The 20571-nt window shown below is 42.3% G+C and overlaps 3 protein-coding genes across 4 annotated transcripts; 1 reads left to right on the top strand and 2 right to left on the bottom strand.

Annotated features, from left to right (window-relative positions):
• Window positions 1–84: 84 nt before the first annotated feature.
• Window positions 85–7489, bottom strand: LOC139641691 (kelch-like protein diablo). Its single transcript, XM_071516240.1, has 12 exons — window positions 7448–7489; window positions 6637–6945; window positions 6252–6386; window positions 5973–6164; window positions 5407–5550; window positions 3987–4173; window positions 2653–2799; window positions 2306–2434; window positions 1765–1941; window positions 1441–1587; window positions 1108–1273; window positions 85–948 (listed from the first exon to the last, which is right to left on the bottom strand). The coding sequence occupies exons 2-12, from the start codon at window positions 6922–6924 to the stop codon at window positions 780–782; spliced, it is 1881 nt and encodes a 626-aa protein (XP_071372341.1). The 5' UTR covers window positions 6925–6945; window positions 7448–7489; the 3' UTR covers window positions 85–779.
• A 3102-nt stretch (window positions 7490–10591) lies between these two features.
• On the bottom strand, window positions 10592–13311 carry anks4b (ankyrin repeat and sterile alpha motif domain containing 4B). Its single transcript, XM_071516241.1, has 2 exons — window positions 13151–13311; window positions 10592–11729 (listed from the first exon to the last, which is right to left on the bottom strand). Exons 1-2 carry the CDS (start codon window positions 13309–13311, stop codon window positions 10592–10594), a joined length of 1299 nt encoding a protein of 432 aa, XP_071372342.1.
• Window positions 13312–15270: 1959 nt separating this feature from the next.
• On the top strand, window positions 15271–19721 carry slc25a17l (solute carrier family 25 member 17-like). 2 transcript variants are annotated; one of them, XM_071516207.1, is made up of 9 exons: window positions 15271–15570; window positions 15758–15818; window positions 16255–16321; window positions 16652–16806; window positions 16947–17063; window positions 17155–17300; window positions 18335–18430; window positions 19344–19426; window positions 19573–19721. In XM_071516207.1, exons 1-9 carry the CDS (start codon window positions 15496–15498, stop codon window positions 19718–19720), a joined length of 948 nt encoding a protein of 315 aa, XP_071372308.1. In that variant the 5' UTR covers window positions 15271–15495; the 3' UTR covers window position 19721. The 2 variants fall into 2 exon arrangements, with proteins under 2 accessions (XP_071372308.1, XP_071372309.1); XM_071516208.1 differs by lacking the exons at window positions 16255–16321; window positions 16652–16806.
• The last annotated feature ends 850 nt before the right edge of the window (window positions 19722–20571 follow it).

Raw genomic sequence — 20571 nt, 5'->3', positions numbered from 1 at the left:
GACCAGCATTCATGGTATAGGAATCAAACATCTTTATTAGAACCCATATCCATAAAAGGTCACTAAATTGCATGAAGCACACTACATTACAAAAATATACTCAACATGTAACAGGTAGTATAGACAATTTTTTAATTACAAAACACTACTCACACATAGTTAGCTTTTTCACTAGTAACTTTCAAAAATATTCATTCACAATTAGACTCTTTGGCCCATAGAGCATCTTCTGATAGAACAAAAACACTTACTGATGTTCTTTTAAAACTTAAAAAGGCCATCCTCACAGCTAAACAAACCCCAAATAAATACATTACATAAGAACGATACAAAAATACACTATGTTGGCTGGGAAAATCTTAGATCACAGATCTGAGGTGCTTGGACATCCATAATACAAACACCCTGAACATGTTCATGTCATACAAACAATGAGTGAGGACTGCTGGATGACTCATTGATAAATCACAGTTACTATGGATTTGTGTGGGCTGACACAGTTCCTCCCCGTCGCCGTGGCGATACGAGGGACCCAAGTATGTGAGACTCCACAAGCCGTCACAGATTAAAATGACTACCTTTGCCACTGGTAACAGCTCAAACAGTGTTGCACCAAGTCCAGGCAGCTCTGCTCGGTTAGCTGCTCTGCGGTCTTTGTCCCCAAAACACCGAGCTTTTTAGTCTGCGGTCGCCAAGGAGGGTGCAAACAACCGTGGAAGGTTGGCAGAGACGCACACCTGCCTCGTAAAGATTGTAACCTGGAGCTTTCTCTCCATTTTTCAGTTATTAATTATAGTGTCTGACGGCGTACCGGGGCTGCTGCTCATGTGAGCGTCCTTCTTCAGCTGGAGAGAGACACAGCTGAGCCAGCTGCGACTGGTGGGCATCTCCCCCACGATCTCCCACGCGTCCGTCTCATCACAGTACCGCTCGATGGTGTCGTGATACCTGGATGAAGAGGTGACCAGTTATTCTTCCAACACCAGCAACAAAAAGGCACTTTGCTTTTCATTACACAGAAAGACTGTGGTTGTGTTTGTCCTCCAGTTTTAACCTTGGATGCACAAGCTACTGTCTTTGTCAGATGTTCCTGGAATAGCCTCTCACCTGTCCCAGCCCTCCTCTCCGCCCAGAACGTAGATCTTTCTATCCACCACAGCAACACCGGGCCGGTAACGTCGTTCTTTCATGGGGGCGCACATGGTCCACTGATTGGTCTTGGGGTTGTAACACTCCACCTTATCTGTGTTCTCTGTTGAGGCATGCCAGCCACCTGGAAGACAGAAAGAGGGAATGAACCACGTAACAGTGGTCAGTGTTATTATGTTCCCTAATTTCAGCAGAGTGGTTACTGAAGCTGTTGATTAGTGGGCAGCATTTTTGGACCACTGTGATTCAGCAAAAGACAATGTTCTAGCGGAGTGCCATTAGGTATAATACCTATAACGTAGATCTTTCCTTTGAGTGTACAGGCAGCTGAACCAGAGCGAGCGATCTGCATAGGCGCCACCTCTGCCCATACAGCGGTTTTAGGGTTGTACACCTGGGCTAGATCTGTGCCATCGCCGTCCTCCAGCACCGCACCACCTACGACCCAGGAGGACACGCAGCAAAACATGAATGCATTGCCAACAGGAGAGCAACGAGTATGGAACACTGCCAAACACTGTTAATAAGCTGAAATTTGGAGGCACTGACAGTAAACCAGTACATTTTAAATAAAAAAAAGCACAACCCTGCAGGTGTGTAACCCGCATTCCATACCAGTAACATAGAGCAGTCCGTCGAGGGACACTACGGCAGGGCTGGTGACGGCCATCTTGACAGACTCCATGAACTGCCAGGAGTTGGTGTGGGGGTTGTAGCACTCCACCGAGTCTAGGCGAGAGCGGCCCTCCCACCCGCCCACCGCAAACACGTAGCCGTCCAGCATCACCAGGCCTGGGAAGAGAGGGGGACGTGAGGAAAGAAGCAACTAATTGAAGTGATTGAAGATAACAGTGATGACACTCTTATCCAGAGCATCTTACAGTAAGTGCAACAGTAGAATAAGCTTCTATTCTATCCATCTTCTAAAAAGAATAACAGCTAAGGAGAGAGAAAATGGATTTTTAAGAGCAACTACAGTGAGTAGATAGCGGAAATTATTCAAGTGAGATATAAGGTATTTCTTGAAGATGTGAGTTTTCAGTGTATGATGGAATATTGGGGTGTGACTATGCTCTTGTTGTAACAAGCTTGCCCGGCTGCATTGTATGACGTAGTATACTGTGCGTTACATTAAATGACATACTGACAGACTTACCTAACTCCGAGCGAGCTACATTCATGGGAGCCATCTCCAACCATGAGTCGAAGCAGGGGTCGTAGCGCCACATCTCCCTGCTGGCTGAGCCATCAGGAAATTCCCCTCCGGCCAAATACAGAGTAGAGCCTACGGAGGGAGAGGAATGGAAATAAAATGAGGAATCAGATAGATGGGAAGAAAAACACACCGCATACCTTTACATCTCTCAAGGCTTCCACAATTGCCTTTCCATGTGCACCACAATGTAGTTTGCTACAGAGAGGAGCCACAGTATGGAGAAGGGAACCCACCGGTTATGAATGTGTTTGCCTGTAATCTAATTGAACCTGGCAGTGTTCTCTCACCTGACACCACCAGACCGTGCTTGCTTACAGCGAAGGGCAGGCAGGCCAGGTTCTTCCATTGATTAGTCACAGGATCGAAGCTCTCAACGCTGCGCAGCACCACCTTGTCATCTTCCCCGCCCACTGTCACGATCACTTCAGCTGTCCCTGTTGCCATGGCAACAGGAGGGAGGGAAGAGTAGGGGTACACAGACAGTATTGAGCCAAGGGGGAGCTATTAACTTTATTAAATAAAAAGGACCAGCCCACAGACATGCTGTCCTTTGGATAGATGTTTATTTTAATTTTGGCACCGTTTACTATAGAATGGTAGGTTACAGCATAGTAGAGTGTGAGCATGTGAGAGGGTGTGAAGCCACAAACAGTCTTTCACTGAATGAATACACAAGGAAACCAGTATAGTCTTACGTTATTATAGTTATCTGAAACCAAAATTAAGCATGAAACAAGAGGCACTTGAGCTGCCTGAAATCCCACCATAATCACAATGATATACTGAACATAACCAGTTATGCTAATAAGGTAAATAATTAAGCTAATTAATGCATTAATCAGAAAATATTCCTATCCCAACATACTTGTCAATACTTGTCACATAACACGTGGGTGTTATTTATATGAACTCCATATATTAAAGCATTAAGGATTAATAGTAGTTTCAAGAAAATCAGTTTTTCCTCATTCATTTGCAAATGTTTGCAGCAAGATGCTCTAGAATCTAATCAGATCATATTCTCTATAGAAGAAACCTGTGGTGTCAGTATGAAGTTTCTATTAAGTATTGTTCTTGAGTTATTGTGTTTGCAAGAATGTGTGTACACAACGACAGACAGACGTCACCATGACAACATAATGTCCTGAATACAATGTGCCATGGTGGTGTTACATAACAATAAAAAACTAGTAAAATAAAAAACTAGAGTGTGTACGTCCTTAAATAAAGGAAATACAATAAAACTGAACATGAAATCTTTTCAGCTTTCGTATTTTGATAACTCACTGTGCAATAATTGCAGTGGAGACAGTCTTACAGTTATCACTGGAGTTGACCATCGATACAAACGATACCCATCCAAGGCAACTACGTGCATATGAACCTGACACTACATGCACTTTTCACAATCATTGAAATACTCAAGTTTTAACTAAAAAAAAGTGCTGAACTAACTTAAGTTTAACTAAAAAGAAAAAAAAAACATTTAGGAAAACTGAAAAGTATTGAAACTAAAATGGAGAACATTATAAATAGATAGAAATCCAACTCCCTGATGAGTTTCAAAATGCATGTGCATGGCTATCAGTTGCACTGTGCATGTGTATGTAAGTGTGTTTACCTGTGGACCTGCGTGGCCGCGCCCTGGGGCAGTAGAGCTCTCCACGGCGGTCCTTCAGCAGCAGGTAGTCCTTGGCCTCGGAGATGAGCTTCTGGCAGCCCTGGTACTCTTTCACCACATCCAGAGACTCGATCACGTCATGGAGGTAGTAGGGGCTGATAAGAGGCAGACGGATATGCTCTAGGACCTTAAGGAATACAAGACAGGAGAGGAATGATTTATTAGTCCATCCAGACAGAGGGTCACCACAGTTTGTCCTGAGATTTCCCCATTTCTGCCACAAAGCAAAGTAAGGACACAAGCACGCACATAATTTATGCCACTGTACTCCAAGTGTGCGATATCTCTATATCTTTTATCTAACATGAAAGGAGCATAATGGAGGGTGTTACCATTTTATTATTACACTGACAGCTGCCTTTAGTGGTCAGATTAGGTCCTGAGCCAAGCCCATGACTGTAGTGTCTGACAATGGTGGCATGTAATCCTCTTGATTTATGCAGCTCTTAATGACTGACAGCTGCTAAGGGCTTCATTATACTGGACCCCAAACCCCTACCCATGCACTTCTATGGGATATGCCTGGGATTAGCACATAACACAAGTACGGACTGCACAAACACATGCTCACCGCTCAAATATCTGTAACAGTATGTATGCATGCACACCAAAGCAAGTAATCTGGACATGCTAATGTTAAAGACACAAGGTTAGAAAATGTGATTCTTTAGTGTGCATTCTTTTGATGTGACAAATGTATTACATGGCCAAAAGTATGCGGACACCCCTTCTAATTAGTGGATTCGGCCATTTCAGCCATGCCCATTGCTGACAGGTATATAAAATCAAGCACACAGCCATGCAAATATTGGCAGTAGAATGGTACTGAAGAGCTCAATGGCTTTCAAGGGCCATTTTTCATGGTTCAGGCTTAGCCCCTTTGTTCCAGTGAAGAGAAATCTTAACGCATACAATGACATTGTAGACAATCGTGTTCTTCCAACTTTGTGGCAACAGTTTGAGGAAGGCCCTTTCCTGTTTCAGCATGACTGTGACCCTGTGCACAAAGCGAGATCCATACAGAAATGGATTGTCAAGATCAGTATGGAAGATCTTCACTGGCCTGCACAGAGCCTTGACCTCAACCCCATCCAACACCTTTGGGATGAACTGGAGCGCAGACTGTGAGCCAGGCCTAATTGGCCAACATGGGCGATTCAAGCAGATGTCCACATACTTTTGGCCATGTAGTGTATGACTATAATAGATAAACAATAACCCATAGGTAATGATGAATGATTTTACACAAACAATGGTTTATTTGTAGCAGGTTGCAATAAATACCTGAGCTTGCCTTAACTCAACCAAGGCCTCAAGAAAATCAGGTGAAAGACAGAGGTACACAAAAAATCAAACTGACCTTTTCAAAGCTCTGTTTGCGGGTAGAGCATTTGTTCAGCCATAACATGGCGGCCTCGAACACCATCTCCTCTTTGGGCACATTGACATGGTCACTGGCAATGATCTCCGTCAGTTTGTCCACACACAGAGACAGGAACTCCTCCTGGGGGAGAGGACATAGCAAGAGAGTCAGAACATGACAAATTCACCAAATTGTAGATGAGAAACTACTGACTCTATTCCTATACTTTCTAAACTCATCTTTTCTCCTTGGAAGTGATCACTGATGGGTCTTGGTTTGACTGGTGATCAGTCAGTGTAGATTAACTTTGTACTTATTCAATGACATGCACATTACAGATTCAGTGTTTACCCAGCGCTTCTTAGTTGTTTTTTAACCTTTATTTCTCCAGGGAAAGTTGTCTGTTGACTATCCAGGGATTCAAACCAGTGACATTTCTGTCATAAGCTGGCTTCTGACATTAACAGTGTCAGGAATCCATTTTTTGTTTTTAAACATGTCAACATACCGACATCACTACTGACGGACAACCTTGACAATGTATGGCTCCATCAGTGTCTCACCTGCTGGTAAACACTGCTGAAGTGCTCGAGAATGTAGTCCATGCTGCGTTTCTCCAGCACCTTACAGGAGTGGGCCTCGGCAAAGCAGTGGATCCCCACACAGTTCATTTCATCCATCTGACGCTCCATGAAACAACAGCAGGCCTCTCGAACAGCCATAATGTCCAGCAGGTTAGCCGCTGCTAGCAGGGCCTAGAGCGAATTAAGCGGGGTTTTAGCACGGATGCTAATCAGGAAGGGTGACAATGAAGAAAGGCAAGGATGGCTGATATACTTCACCTGCACATTTGCTTTGGAGATGAAGACCTCTGATGTGTAGGCGTAGCTCACCAGCATGCCAATCATCTGAGGTTCAACTCCATTGATGGCAACCCGTTCCTGTCTGGACTCTATCAAGTCCGTGGAAAACATTGCCTGCAGAGGTTAGAAGAGGGGATGAAAGGACAGTTCATGGTTGTTTTGTGTGTTCATGGTTCTGCTATTTTTAACATGATTGTGTCACTTTAATGCACTGATTGCATAAGGCAATGCAGCACATAAACATGCATCCTGACTCCTTGTGCCTGTGAAAGCTAAAGCAGAATGGCATTGCACTGGCATAACAGATACAGATACATAACAGATCAATGCATGCTAATGTGGACAGCTGAGGATCTGTGTTTACCTGGAAGTAAGAGCTAAAGGAGGCAAGTACAATGCGGTGGCAGGGGAACTCCTGCCCCCCACAGCACAGGGTCACATCACAGAAGGCGTTGTTGAGCCGCAGGCTGTTCAGGCCCTGGAGCACGGTATTGGGGTGCCTCGCCTCCACGAACAGATAGTCCTCGTTGCCCAGACTCAGAGAAGCTGGAGGATCCGGAGCAGCAGCAGGAGCGGCGGTGGCTTCCTCCCGGAGTCGGAAGGTAGCGTTCAGAGTAGGCAAACCGGCGTTGACTGGAATAATTTCAGCCATATCTCACTCTGCTAGGCAAGTCTGCAAGGCGGGCAGAGGCGAACCGGTCAGATAGTTGTGACACTTTCACGTCAAATCTTCACTATACTCCCGTAGTATTATCGAAGAGAAATATAGCGTACAGTTTGACTAATGCCAACGAGTTAACGTTACATGAATGCAGGAATTATTAGGCAGCGCCACCACACCAGTCTAATAACTAGTAGCTAACAACCAGCCCTGATTTAGCAAACTCAGCAAACAGAATTGCCTTTGCGAGGGAGTCGCAGAAATGAAGAGGCTACACAGAAGAACAATACCTGACATTATCACAGCCAACCACAGTCCACTTTAGACTAATATCTAACGTTATTAACTAATGAGGCTTAACACAGATGTATCGCTCGGGTTTGGCGGCGCAGTGATAGCTGCTTTCTAACGATGGTCACTTCAGTCATGCAAATCTGTCGCTTCGCCAAAGTGCAGACGGTGCAGCGATAGGTTATAATAAACTGCTCGCATTTGTAACGGCGAAGTGTATTACCTGATAGACATAATCGTGTCAACTACACAGTGCAAATACACTCCCCACGTAAGTCTGGCGGCGAAAGCAAGAGCAGCTTTAAATGCCTCTCACCTTGAGCTCCTCCCATCTGTAACTCCTCCCGCCGCACGAGCCAAGAGGATTCACTTCTGCCTACTTCCTTTTTCGCTTAAACCCGACTGGGTTTAAGCGAACTTGTCAATGCGCTCCTGGACCTCCTTAGTTTAAAGGGTGATTGGGACCAACCTTGGACTTGTAATCTACACAAGGAAAAATGAGCAGCACTGAGACATCAAAAGCTCTAGGCTGTGTTCAATGTATTGGTCTATAGTAAGTTTTTTAATCAACATTATTCCTGTAAAGAACATAGAAACATTCAGAGGTGGGAAGTCATGTGAGAAGTATGATCAAGTCATCAAGTTTATTTCTAAACTGCATGTCAGCGAGCTAACAGCAGAATAAGGCTCCATTCATTTGAATGAGGCCACGAAAATAGCCTGAACACTTACATTGTAACATGTTCGTGAACAGATTCAACAACAGCTCCTGCTACTGTGATTTTCAACTGACTGTTGGTTCAATGTTTTAGAACATAATTTCACCAAATAGCATTTTTATTGATGAAAGAGAACATAGCGGAGGGATACCATTTAGGATAGATAGTTCCTGTTTGGGAGACCGGATCTGCTTTTATTCATATATACTAATTTTAGTGTAAACCAAGCATAGAAATGCAAAATGACAACAAACCAATTATTGCTTTGTTGTCTTAAAAGCGGGATCTGTTGTTGAATCTCTTCACAAACGTGTTAAATGTCAGTTTTCAGGCTATTTTCGTGGCTCATTCAAACGCTACAAACTCGTCCAGCTGCATCCGATTTTAGTGAGTAGTTTATATTCTGGTTTTCATGGTGGTCAAGTGCTGAATAACCCCCATGTTAAAACTAAGTGGAATATCACTAGAAGCAGTTGTTAGTTGTACAGATGCACAGTTATGTTCCATTTAAATACAGTCTAAAATTAATATTTATATATATATAGCCTATATTCACATTGAACTATACTGAAACACAAAAAATAATTCAGATAGCATTGCAGGTTTTGTTGCCATTCTATAGGTTACTCTATTCATTCTCCCATTGGAAGGATGGCTTTATAGCCTACTTTAAGTGGCCACCAGTTGGTTTTGCTGCACGTTCTCCATGAATGTGCAAGCAAGAGCAGGTGGCAGTGTTTCTTCTATTATGTTCTATTACATTCTGAATAATATATATATAGCCTAATTTTTAAAAGGCTTGTATTCGACTTTAATATTCTAATTTTTTCAGACAGTTGTAGTTGTCCCGGGTAGCGTACGAAGGTTCCCAGAGGCTGGTGAACTCTCTGTACCTTTAGTAGTCTTTGGTAGTAGTTTTAGCTTTCAGTAACCACAGATTAGACCACGGACACAGGATTAGAGACTCGACCAAGACTTTAGTAGGCAAGTTCAATAGTCGTTAACTGTATCCAATTTTTTTTTCCATCGCTTCGAAAGTGGAAAATCACCCATTGTTTCTGTTGTTCGTTGGTTAGCATTAACAACTCTTAACGTCCGCTTTGCCTCTCCGTGGCCTTCAAAGTAAAAGTCTTTCGTCTCTCGCCTGGAGCACGTGTAGGCCTATAGCAGTCGGCGATTCTCAGACTACAGCAGAGAAAATACATCTGAACTAAATTTACGTTCATTCTTCAATCAGCTAATCAAACTCTATGAGATTTCATCCTTTAATAGTTAGTGAAATGTAATAGATGGTAGGTGAGTAACTTTATAGTTTACAGCCCAAGCATGCACGAATGGAAGAAACTTTCCTCATCAAATAAATTATAACTTTAAGTATTGCATTTATTTGGAAGATGCAAGTCTTTATCGGCCTATAATAAAATACAAAGTCATAATACAATAATCAAAATATTATACCGACTGTGTTGAGGGATCGGGAGAGATCATCATCCACAGCTCAACAGGTGGCCAATCCGGGCTCCTGAATATTAGGCTACTATCGTGGCACACTGGCTGCATGTCAAATAATGAAAAGAGTTATCTAACAAACAACTACTGTCGCCCAAGCAGTAAGTGTACATAATAAAGCAGCAGACAAATTAGGCTAATTGTGAAATGGAAAATGAATAGAAAAACAGTAAATGTTGATTGTTGACTGTTGATTGACTACAAAGGCTGGTACAAGAACACCAGACACTAAGATGTACTGACAGTCACACTTGCAGCTGAAACAGCTCTGTTCCCTCAAACCCACTTCTGTCTACATCAGAAGCTCCATATGTACAGACTGTGGGCCAAGTGACTCCCCATCATTTGGAGGATGGGCTCAGGACTTTGGCACACTGTAAGCCTTTTAAATACCCACTGCTTTTTATGTTCATAACACACACACACACACAGACACACACACAAACACACACAAGAAATTAAAGCAAACCACCCTTTCAATAGAGGATAAATTCAATTAATTAATTAGAACACAATTATTTATTTGTCTTTTATGTTGTCAAATTAGAAAACATGCTTATAGTATCTTTAGGCTATGCAATAGCACAATAGAATCACCCAACATTTTCTTTTATCTATTTCTTTCCATTTTTGCATAGCCATAGAAAAACATCTTTTATATTGTGAAACAGCACTTGTTCTTTGTCTACATGATAATATTATGGATTTAACAAAGACTACCTGACCATGTTTCTACCACGTTTTTATTTTCCGCTAATAGGTTAAGCAGCAGCTGCATCTTTTCATGCAAAGCAGTTCTGAGATCCATCCAGATGTTTAATCACCTCATTTCCTAAGTGTCGTTTTCAGTGGTGACAGCCATTCTCCTGCCTATGTGAACCTGGCTTGTAGAGGCTGCTGCTGTTTGATAGGTCCTGTCACATGACATGCTGTCTACAATTACAACGTGGATCACAGAGAGTATAAATATAGCATTACACAATGTCAAGTATAATTACTTTCAAATATGGAAATAATTTTTGGATGGAAAACAAAATGTTTGCTGTATCATCTTTGTTTTGTGCCAAAAATCAAACTCTTGATTTTCTTTCCAAGGGATAGCAAAAAGTATTACTAATCAGTGTTACTATGTTTTCTGATCACAGGTAGCTGTCCTTCATGACGACAGGACCCTCCAGTGTGCTCTTCCTGCGGGCGGTAGCTTCCAGGATCTTCTTCCTGGGTCCTAGCTGGATGCGAATGCCTTTGAGGTCTTCGTCAGAGCAAAGCATGAGGGCTTCAAGGTCCAAATGCTCCCGGCTGAATGCCAGGGCAAATTCTGGCAAGGACATTGCAGACAAGAAGACATCCAAAGGAGAGGTTTCCTCATCATCGTCGTCATCGAATCCCAGTTCTTCCTGGTTCCAAGGCAGGTCCGCATCACCATCCCCCGCAGCGCCGGCATAATCTCCCTCTGTCTCAAACATCTCGTTCTGAACGAGGTAGCCGAGATTTTCATTGCTCGCACTAGGGATGTCTTCTGACTCGAGCCCCATCTTCTTCATGAACATCAGACCCCCAAGACCGGGCCGGTTAAATATAGACTGTTTGGTTTGGCCGGGTTCATCATTGTCATCATCATCATCATCATCATCTTCGAAGTCCTTATCCATCTCGTTCTCATCCTGCTCACTGAAGACGTCCGTGAGCTGTGTCTTGCCAGTCGTGCCGTTCTCCTGCTTGAAGAAGATGACATTCCCATCCCCTCCCACTCTCTGCAGTGTGCCTTTATCTTTCTTGCCAAACCTATTCTGGAGCGTGCCCTTAACCCTGGCTGTGAGTGAGCCAGATGTGTCCGAGGCAATGAGCTTGGAGAACTGCTCATTGATGCCGCTCATGGTGCCGCCGCTTGAGAACGACGATGCCACGCTGGCCTCCGAAACAGAGCCGCTGTTGCTTACTCCTCGGTACATCTTGTCCATCTTGCTCTGGTGTCTTTTCTTGACCTTCTCGCAGAGTTTCACCCGTCTCTCTGCATCCTTGCTGGCCTCCTTCTTTAGACTGGCCACCTTCTTGGGATTCTGGTTGGTCTGCTGTGCGGCGGCAGCATCTAGGAAGCGCACGCAGTCCATGCGGTCGCGTGAAGCGGCAACGTCCATGGCTGTGTGGAATTCATTGTCCAAGGCGAAAAGGTTGGCGCCAAAGTTGACCAGAAAGCTGAGGATATGCATGTGGCCGTTAGTGGCAGCGTGGTGCAGTGGTGTGTTCCCCCAGATGTCACTCCTGTTGGGGTCCCCTCTGTGTAACACACAAGAAAACACAGTTCAATAAGAGACTTAAAGTAATAACCCGCAACTTTTTCATATAAATACATTTCTGTCTATGTCTATTTTGCTACTCTCTATCTCCGACTGATACCATACAATAGCAATTCAACCTAACATGTTCTTGAAAGCTTTTACATTTGCTGTTCTAAACACTAGGTGTCAGGTAGGACTTTCCCAAGAAAGGTCCGAAGTGATTTTGAAGTGAGTTTTTAATTTACGGAAGCAGCCATAGTTTGGGAAATGCAGCGCAAAGCACCACAGCAATGAGTGCTTATCACCAAAGGTGTTACCAAGATCAAGAAAAACAAGAATCTCAAAGATGATCAATTTAGTTGAGTTTAGTTTGAGTACAAATTGCATATTAACAGAGAACCATTTTCTTTTAAAAGACAATGAAGCAATATGGGCTTTCAGTAACATTAAATTTGATGTAACAAAATGTTCATTCATAATGAATTAACAAAAAGGCCTTCACACAGACAGTATACTGGCAAAATATCAACCAAACATGGATAATTGGTAAGCTATTAAGATTTAAAGTCCTCCTGTGCCATGTCCCATCGTTACAGCAATAAAAGTCTTGATTGCGGTGCACAGCAACAGCTTGTCATAAATCCCAACCTGTAAGCTAATGGAAACACTTAGGTTGTTTATGGCCACGTAGGTGAGAAATGGGTTACAGGAGTCTAACTTCCCTCTAGATATCTTCCATATCTTCACTCAACCTCAGAGTGAAAGAAAGTTCAGTGCAAATGTTGTGCTGCATTGCAGCCTGTCTTTTGTCATGTTGACAGAGATGAAGGGGACGTGGGGGTGGGGATGGATAAAGGCTCTTTTGTTTTACAGAATGGCTTTGGCTGATTAAACATTTGGCTGAGCTCATGGGAGAGTGCAGTCTAAACAGTGGAGTATAGTTTTAGGTCCGCATAGTATGGTGGTGGACAACGTGAACACAGTTGTTGTCAAAGTCCATCTAGGATCCTATTGACTGATTCACAGTATGATATAATAAGTTATAAAACACATTACACCCTATCCATAAAATTCAGTGAACAATAATATTAACTTTTGCTCTTTGAGAACTATTTCTTTTTAACTAGCCTATTTATTTTGATTACAAGCAACACTGGAAGTAGTATTGTATATCTTGGAGTAGTTTTATCTTCCTTTATTGTAGGGAAGTTACACAATTATAAACTATTACAACAGAAATTGTATCAAAATATTTCTCTATGTCTAAGTGACACAATCTAACCAAACTGATAAGTGTGCATGCCAAATTTAGTATTCTTCATTTAAGATATCAAAATCTAAACATTTGAGTTAACAATAAGCCTATAAACTGCGATGGGATTAAACATAGGCGATATAGCGACGGCTGTTGGTGCTCACTCTCTGCTGCATATGAGTTGAAGAGCATCGATATGTCCGTGGAAAGCAGCCCATAAGGTGGGTGTCATCCCATCCTCATCCGGAGTGTTCAGGTCCTTCCTCGTGGCCTCCTTCAAGAGGTCCAAGTAGCCGTCAATCGCCGCTTTATGGTACCGAGACATCGTTTACCTCGTTGTAAATAATATTTAACACTACCATTCAGCATCAAATAGGGGAAAAATACAAAAATCTGCCAATACAAATTTGCCACTTTCTCTTTTCCCACTCGCGTCGGATGCACAGTGGAGACTGCAGACCCGAAGCAGAGAGCTGGGCGTCAACATATCTGCGGCACAAAGCTATAAAACAAAAGCAAAGTCCAGTTCACTCCTGTCAGTTGCCACATTGACTTACACGCCTTTCCTGCTTTTATCAGCGGCCTACGTGTGGGCCCAGCAGACCAGAATCCTCAGGTGTCTTTACTCACCTTAACCGGAGATTAGCTATATATATATATATATTTAAAAAAAAAAGCACTGTAATCGAAGTAAGCTCGAAGCTCTACCATACACACACCTAACCTCCCAAACTAAAAATCGATATAATATTTCTAAAGGGACTTATATGTCTGTGGTACCTAATTATGAGTTTATAATGACGTCGTCTTAGAAATCATTACTTAAAAGTTATTTTTAAAGACTTGATTCCATGTTAGGTTATGTCTTTTATCCGATTAGTTTTATTACTCTCTATTCTCTACCTGTTTTATGAGGAGTTATGATGTTTTCTTGATTCCTAAGGCACTTTGTAAATTCTAATGACTACTAATAAAGTTTCTTATTACAGTTTATTGTTATTTTCGTATTTCGTAGTATTTCGTTTGTCTCCTATATCGTAACCGTGTCATTTCTATAACATCCCAATATGGAATTATAGATTTGCTGTGATATTTAAAAGCCTATAGTAGCCTGAGTATCCTTCTAAAATGTATTAGCCTATCTGATTAGGCTACTATAGTTCTTTTTCGTAAGCAAGTTTAACAATAAAGAGTACTACAGAGGAAATAGGCTACTGGCAGTGGTGGAAAGTAACTAAGTGCATTTACTCAAGTACTGTACTTAAGTACAATTTAGAGGTACTTGTACTTTACTTGAGTATTTCCATTTCATGATACTTTACACTTCCACTCCACTACATTTCAGAGGGAAATTTTGTACTTTTTACTCCACTACATTTATTTGACAGCTTTAGTTACTAGTTACTTTGCAGATTTAGATAATTAATACAAATTATAAAACAACTAATAAATTATGATATATTTTTTTTATAGGTTAAGCTACCCAGCAGTATATAAAGTAATTAAAATGAGCTCCACCTTTACCAGCTGCAACATTAAAGTGATGAACACATTAATGCATCAATAATTATAGTCAAATAACATGATATATATGATTCTGAAATGGGCCATTCTGCATAATGACTACTTTTACTTTTGCTACTTTAAGTACATTTTGATGCTAATACTTTTGTACTTTGACTTAAGTAAGATTTTGAATGCAGGACTTTTACTTGTAACGTTTACACTGTGGTATTGCTACTTTTACTTAAGTCAAAGATCTGAATATTTCTTCCACCACTGGCTACTGGTAGGCTGTCTCTTTCCTAATCTTGGGGAGTTTCTGCCTCATTCTTGTTTCTACATGCTGTCTCTTCCCAGCTGACACTTTACGTTGTGATATTTTCTATTTCTGTTTTCTCTGGTATCACTATAATATTCCTATAATATCATAATATTATCCTCTCAGGACTTGTTGTGATATTTGTATAGCATCCTTCTACACATGTTTTTGAGTTCCAGTGCTATTTTTGTTCCTTTCATCCCGTTTTAACGCACGTCGTGGCAAAATAAAGGAAGCTGTTCGGTGAGCAAGATCAAACAACCTCTGTTTACAAGACACAATGATGGGCTTCTTCCTCATGAAGGCGCGTACATTTACAATCCATGCGCGCACCAAAATATGTCAAGTGCACAGATAGGCCATTTTGACACTACAAACTCCTTTACAGTAGATGGCGATGTGGCTTAGTATCTCATTCTCAACCCGGCTGAACCACCAATGAATGAGAACTGGGAGGAAACGCAAATCGGCAGATTCGGCATTAGACAACTGTCTGCATTGCATTTCTTGTCTCTCAGCGTGCCTTCTTCCTTGAAAACATCATGAAGTTGTAGATAGACGTTTGTCTAATCCATAACCAGCCCTGCAGCGAGAAAGACCCGACCGACCACTTTGTTTAGACCAGGTCGCTCTTCAGTTACTTTCCGGTGTTTGGCTCGGCCGGTCTGTCCGGGAGAAGCTGCAGAGATGTCCGACAACGGCGGCTCGGCTGTCGGCCTCCTGTCCTACGAGACGCTGGTTCATGCTCTGGCAGGTGCAGCGGTGAGCAGATGAAATGTCATCAACCCAATGTTAAATATCTGAGCTGTGTTTGTCTTGAACTTGGTCGTCTTGGCATATGAATTGTTTCATAAAAGGTGCAGGGAACTGACAGATTCTTACAGTTTTGAAATTTGCATGTTTGTCGTTGTCAGCTTCGTTAAGTAACATTGTATGCATTGGCCCTTAGGGGAGCGTGACAGCAATGAGCGTCTTCTTTCCTTTGGATACAGCCAGGATCAGACTACAGGGTGAGTTGAAGGTCTTGTCTGAATGGACACACACACACACACACCTGATAGCGGCACCGACCTCTAAACCTCAAGTAGCAAAGTTCATCATAGGCTGCAACTGTGTGAAGCACAACTCCAGTTTGAGTGTGATAAACAGCTGGCCTACTGGTCTGTCACTTGTTCAGAGCACCTGGCGTCACTGAGCAGTGATTCATATCTTCTTTAGATTCTTTAGATAGATCATTGAAAGGATGTGCCTTCCCAGTATTTTGTTTGTGGTGCTAAACCAAAGTCATATAAGTTGCAACGTTGAATACCCAAAGGTAAAAAGGTAGCACACACACAGATCTTCAGTTGATGCTAACGTTTCAGCCTAGTGGCCTTCATCAGAGCATGGAGGAAAATGAAAGTCATGTCATTTATATACAGAGTTCTTCTTTTGTTTTTGTTTCAGTGGATGAGAATCGGAAGTCCAAATCCACCCCCATCATCCTGTCTGAGATAGCAAAGGAAGAGGGCCTGTAAGTCTCACTGTGCCGTACTGTCACATAACCTGCTGGCTGCAGTAATTTCTCCCAGAGTTACGGCTCTTGTTTTGCGCAACTGTTCTGAAATCCAATCCCCTTAGTTTGATTTGAGCAACCGACTGAACCAGACATTCTTATGTGGCCTCAAACTGGGCTTACACTGCTGTTGCACCCATGGGACCAAAAGCACCTGATCAAACATTCCATCTCAATTGTAATTCCATACTTCACCATAACTACTGTCACCATAACTGGGTAGTTTTATGTTTATATTCCATCTCTCCACACTATTTCTGCATACTCATATTTCTCCCCTTCTCCCAGTCTGTCTCTATACAGAGGCTGGTTCCCAGTTATCTCCAGCCTCTGCGTCTCCAACTTTGTCTACTTCTACACCTTCAACACGCTGAAGAAGCTGGCAGCCGCTGGCCAGCACAAGTCCAGACCTGGCAAAGACCTGCTCATGGGGGTCATATCAGGTGAGCGCTCTCAAAACTAATCACTCTATATGTTATTAATGACCTGACAACACACGTCAAATGAAGACTACAGGTTTTGACTGAGAGACCTAAGGATGAAGGGTGCATTCAAGAGAGCTAATTATCTGTTCTTCCTTCAGGGGCAGTGAATGTGATCCTGACCACGCCCATGTGGGTGGTCAACACTCGCCTGAAGCTGCAGGGGGCAAAGTTCAGAAATGAAGACCTCCAGCAGACCCACTACAAGGGAATATTTGGTGTGTGTGTATGTGTGTCTGTCTTCAAACATGCTTCTCTTTGATGGCATGCCATTGTCAAACCCCACTATGTGTGTGCCTCCCCTGCCAGATGCCTTCTCCCAGATCATAGCCAACGAGGGGGTGGGCACCTTGTGGAACGGCACCCTGCCCTCTCTGGTCCTCGTCTTCAACCCGGCTGTGCAGTTCATGTTCTATGAGGCGATGAAGAGGAGGGCAAGCACAGGAGGGAGGAAGGTGAGGAGAAGACAGTGGCGTTACAATTCTACACCATCAAATCTGATCTATGAGCCTCGTGTGACTAGATTCATACAGTTAATTTATTTTGTTATTTCTTTTCTCTATCAGAAAGATGCAAATGCCCCAGCAGTAAAGTAATTGTGAGCTATGTAGTTTTGGCTCACTTTTAAACTCTAGCAAAACTATTTTTTTTTTTGTGACCAACTTTTTATTAGTTTTTCCACGCCATCCTCACAAGGTGGCATAAACATACAAATATACAAATTATACACACAAATACAAAAAAAAAGAAAAAGAAAAGGGGTACAAGGAGCCATCCCCTTGCCCACTCCGCCTCCCACACCCTTCCCCCCACCCCTCTTGCCGCTTCACAAATAGTATAGTGTTGCTTAACTGCAATCATATAAATTCATCTATTCATATTAATATAACATATCCTAATTGTACACAAAACTAGGCATGTACCCCTCACACTCGCCCTTCCTCGTATAAAAATATACACCTATCTACAATCATATTTTACATAAAAGATATCACCAGCAATGTATTTATTAACTGAAAACAAGCTTACTCCCATTGAAAGGGGGGAACTTTTGTAGGTTATAGTGTATGGCCTTATCCAACAACAATTGTTCTGGTGCTGTTAATTATTCATCACAAAATGTACCAGCCACTTTGACAGGTAACCTCCCTCATTCAGAGTCTGTTTGTAATCATATTTAGTGGGTTAAAGGGTAGAAGTGGCTGGTGAGTTCAGCAATCAATCAGCTACTGTGGCCAATGGAGAGAAAAGGTTAATATGCTGCCCCTGAAAGTTGGGTACATTTTGAATATGCATACATTTTGAATATGGCATTCTTGCAAGTGGTTTTCTTTTTTGAATTTGAGTGTGTGTTGAGATAAATAAAGCTCTTTTCAAGAATATTTGAAAGAAGATTTGAATATACGTTCGACAATGCTATTCTGAAAATCAGTGACAACACTAGACAGGTTTGTCAGCCTGTGGGTTAATACTTTTTGTCTTTCTGCAGATATCCTCAGCAGAGATCTTTCTCATTGGAGCCATTTCCAAGGCTGTTGCTACCACAGCGACATATCCCCTGCAGACGGTTCAGGCCATCCTAAGGGTAAACACTGTACTTTTGGACTTTATTTTCTAAGGGGCTACAATATTCTCAGCTTTTAACATCATATGTTACTCAAGTTTAGTCTGTAGTAAAGGATTTTGGGCAGGGATGTTACTTTTGATGCTTATCAAAAATATGGAAAAAGCTTGAAAGGCTTGAAACGTCAATGTGTTTCAGAGCAGATGAAGAAATTTGCACTTAAACGACTGATTGTACCACTGGGCTCCTCTTGTGTGAACGACATTCTTTACCTTAAAAACTGACCATATTAAATTCTAAATCTAGCCTCCTTTGTATGTTTACATTGTAGTGCAAATTTTACTGTGTACTTGATAAAACTAGTGAATCAGCAGTTTATGTGGCAACTTCGCCATGTGGGGCCAGAGAAGGCATGACAGTCTGAAACATATATTAATTTTCCTTCATTGGTGCTGATTGCTTCAGGAAAGCTTTATTTGCCCCCCCCCCGCCTCCCCCTCCACTTTTGTACAATAACAAATACTGTATATAATAGCTAGTGAGGAATATGGGATTCATTTTGATAGCATTTAAGACCAGTTCGTTAAGCTCGAGAGGAAAAAATAAATCCTCAACCTCCAGCCACTGTATGTAAAAATAGAGACAATGTATGGACAGACAAGTTAAACTACTAAACTCACTAAAAGTGAGCCATCTGTATTTTCACATACTGTGGCAAGAAGGTTTTGATGTTTTTTCGTGGAACCTCAGGAACTAAACAAGAAACACTAATGCCTTCTGAAATCATTTTGTAGAACAACATGCAGACATGAGTGGGGCAGAATACCTTCCAAAGGATCATATCATGATAATATAAATTCTTTATTGGCATTCACACTGAGTGAATGATCTTTCATATCTCAAGGCAATAACTTGCTGTCTGTTCTCTCACTAGTTTGGCCAGTACAAAGGTGATGGCAAGGGCGGTGTGTTAGGAAGCCTGCGGAACGTATTCCACCTGCTGATGGACAGAATCAAGTGAGTCTAACTACTAACACACACACACACACACACACACACACACACACACACACAACCACATGCACTTACACAATGAGCCCAATGAAACAGCAAAGATTTTATGATAGCTGCTCATTCATTTTTATCTGTTCTCTGTGTTACAGGAGGCACGGTCCTCTTGGCTTATACAAAGGCCTGGAGGCCAAGCTCCTACAGACGGTGCTGACAGCTGCCCTCATGTTTGTGGTGTATGAGAAGATCACTGCAGCCACCTTTAAAGTCATGGGCCTGAACAAGAAACTGAAGCACTGAGAACACACACCTACTTGAATGTAACATGCATTGGCGTTATTGGGCCCCGTCTCAGATCAGGGAGCAAGGCCGGCGCTGGGTAGCTACAGTGTGTCGGGAGGCTTTACTGTAGCCTGGCATTGATATATTAGGACAGGAATTGAGTCACATCAGTGTGCTGATGAAAGACTGGGATTGGTGACTTTAGGGCTACAGATTCCCATCCTCACCCATAACATGCACCATAACCAGAGGTGGGCTTCAGTCGTTGGCTTCTATCAAATAATACTCGCACCCCCCTCTCTCTCAGCCCCTAAGTGGTTCTGTTTATGCAGACTGGTCTTTTCTTGAATCTCTCTTGACATGGTTGTCAGTGATCTTATAAGAGCTGAATTTAGTAGGGTTTCTGTGTTTGAGAAAAGCAAATTAGTGGCTGGTCGCTTTGTACTCAATATTTTTGCTAACTGCAGGCACTTCACCTGAAGGAGTTATTAAGCTGAGAGTGTTTAACCCCCTGCTTCTGCCTGTCTGCTCTTCTGGAAACATTTAATGAAAGTAATTTGTTGATTGCACTACTGAAGTGGCACATATCTAAAAACATAGCCTGATGGAGGGCATCATTTCTCACCCTCTTGCACATATTACTGAGTACTGTATTTAAAGCTCTTATGTGGGCCAACTTCCCCTCCAGGAAGACCACTGTCATCACCTTTTAGAGAGATTCCTCATAGGCAGCTTGTAGCTTCTGATGTCCCAGCTGCCAGTGAAGTTTGGTGCCTTCACTTGAAAACAATCAAACTAATGCCATCTGTACTGTTGATAACAACATGATCAAAAGCTATCACTTGTATTTTTCTACAACAGAAGTTTGC

This window comes from Centroberyx affinis, unplaced genomic scaffold (assembly GCF_046629955.1).
Source record: "Centroberyx affinis isolate AG114_WGS23_722 - 3 ecotype Tasmania unplaced genomic scaffold, CSIRO-AGI_Caff_v1 ptg000395l_1, whole genome shotgun sequence".
NCBI lineage: Eukaryota > Metazoa > Chordata > Actinopteri > Beryciformes > Berycidae > Centroberyx > Centroberyx affinis.
The sequence above is the reverse complement of the archived record's forward strand: the minus strand, read 5'-3'. Positions and strand labels throughout refer to the sequence as shown.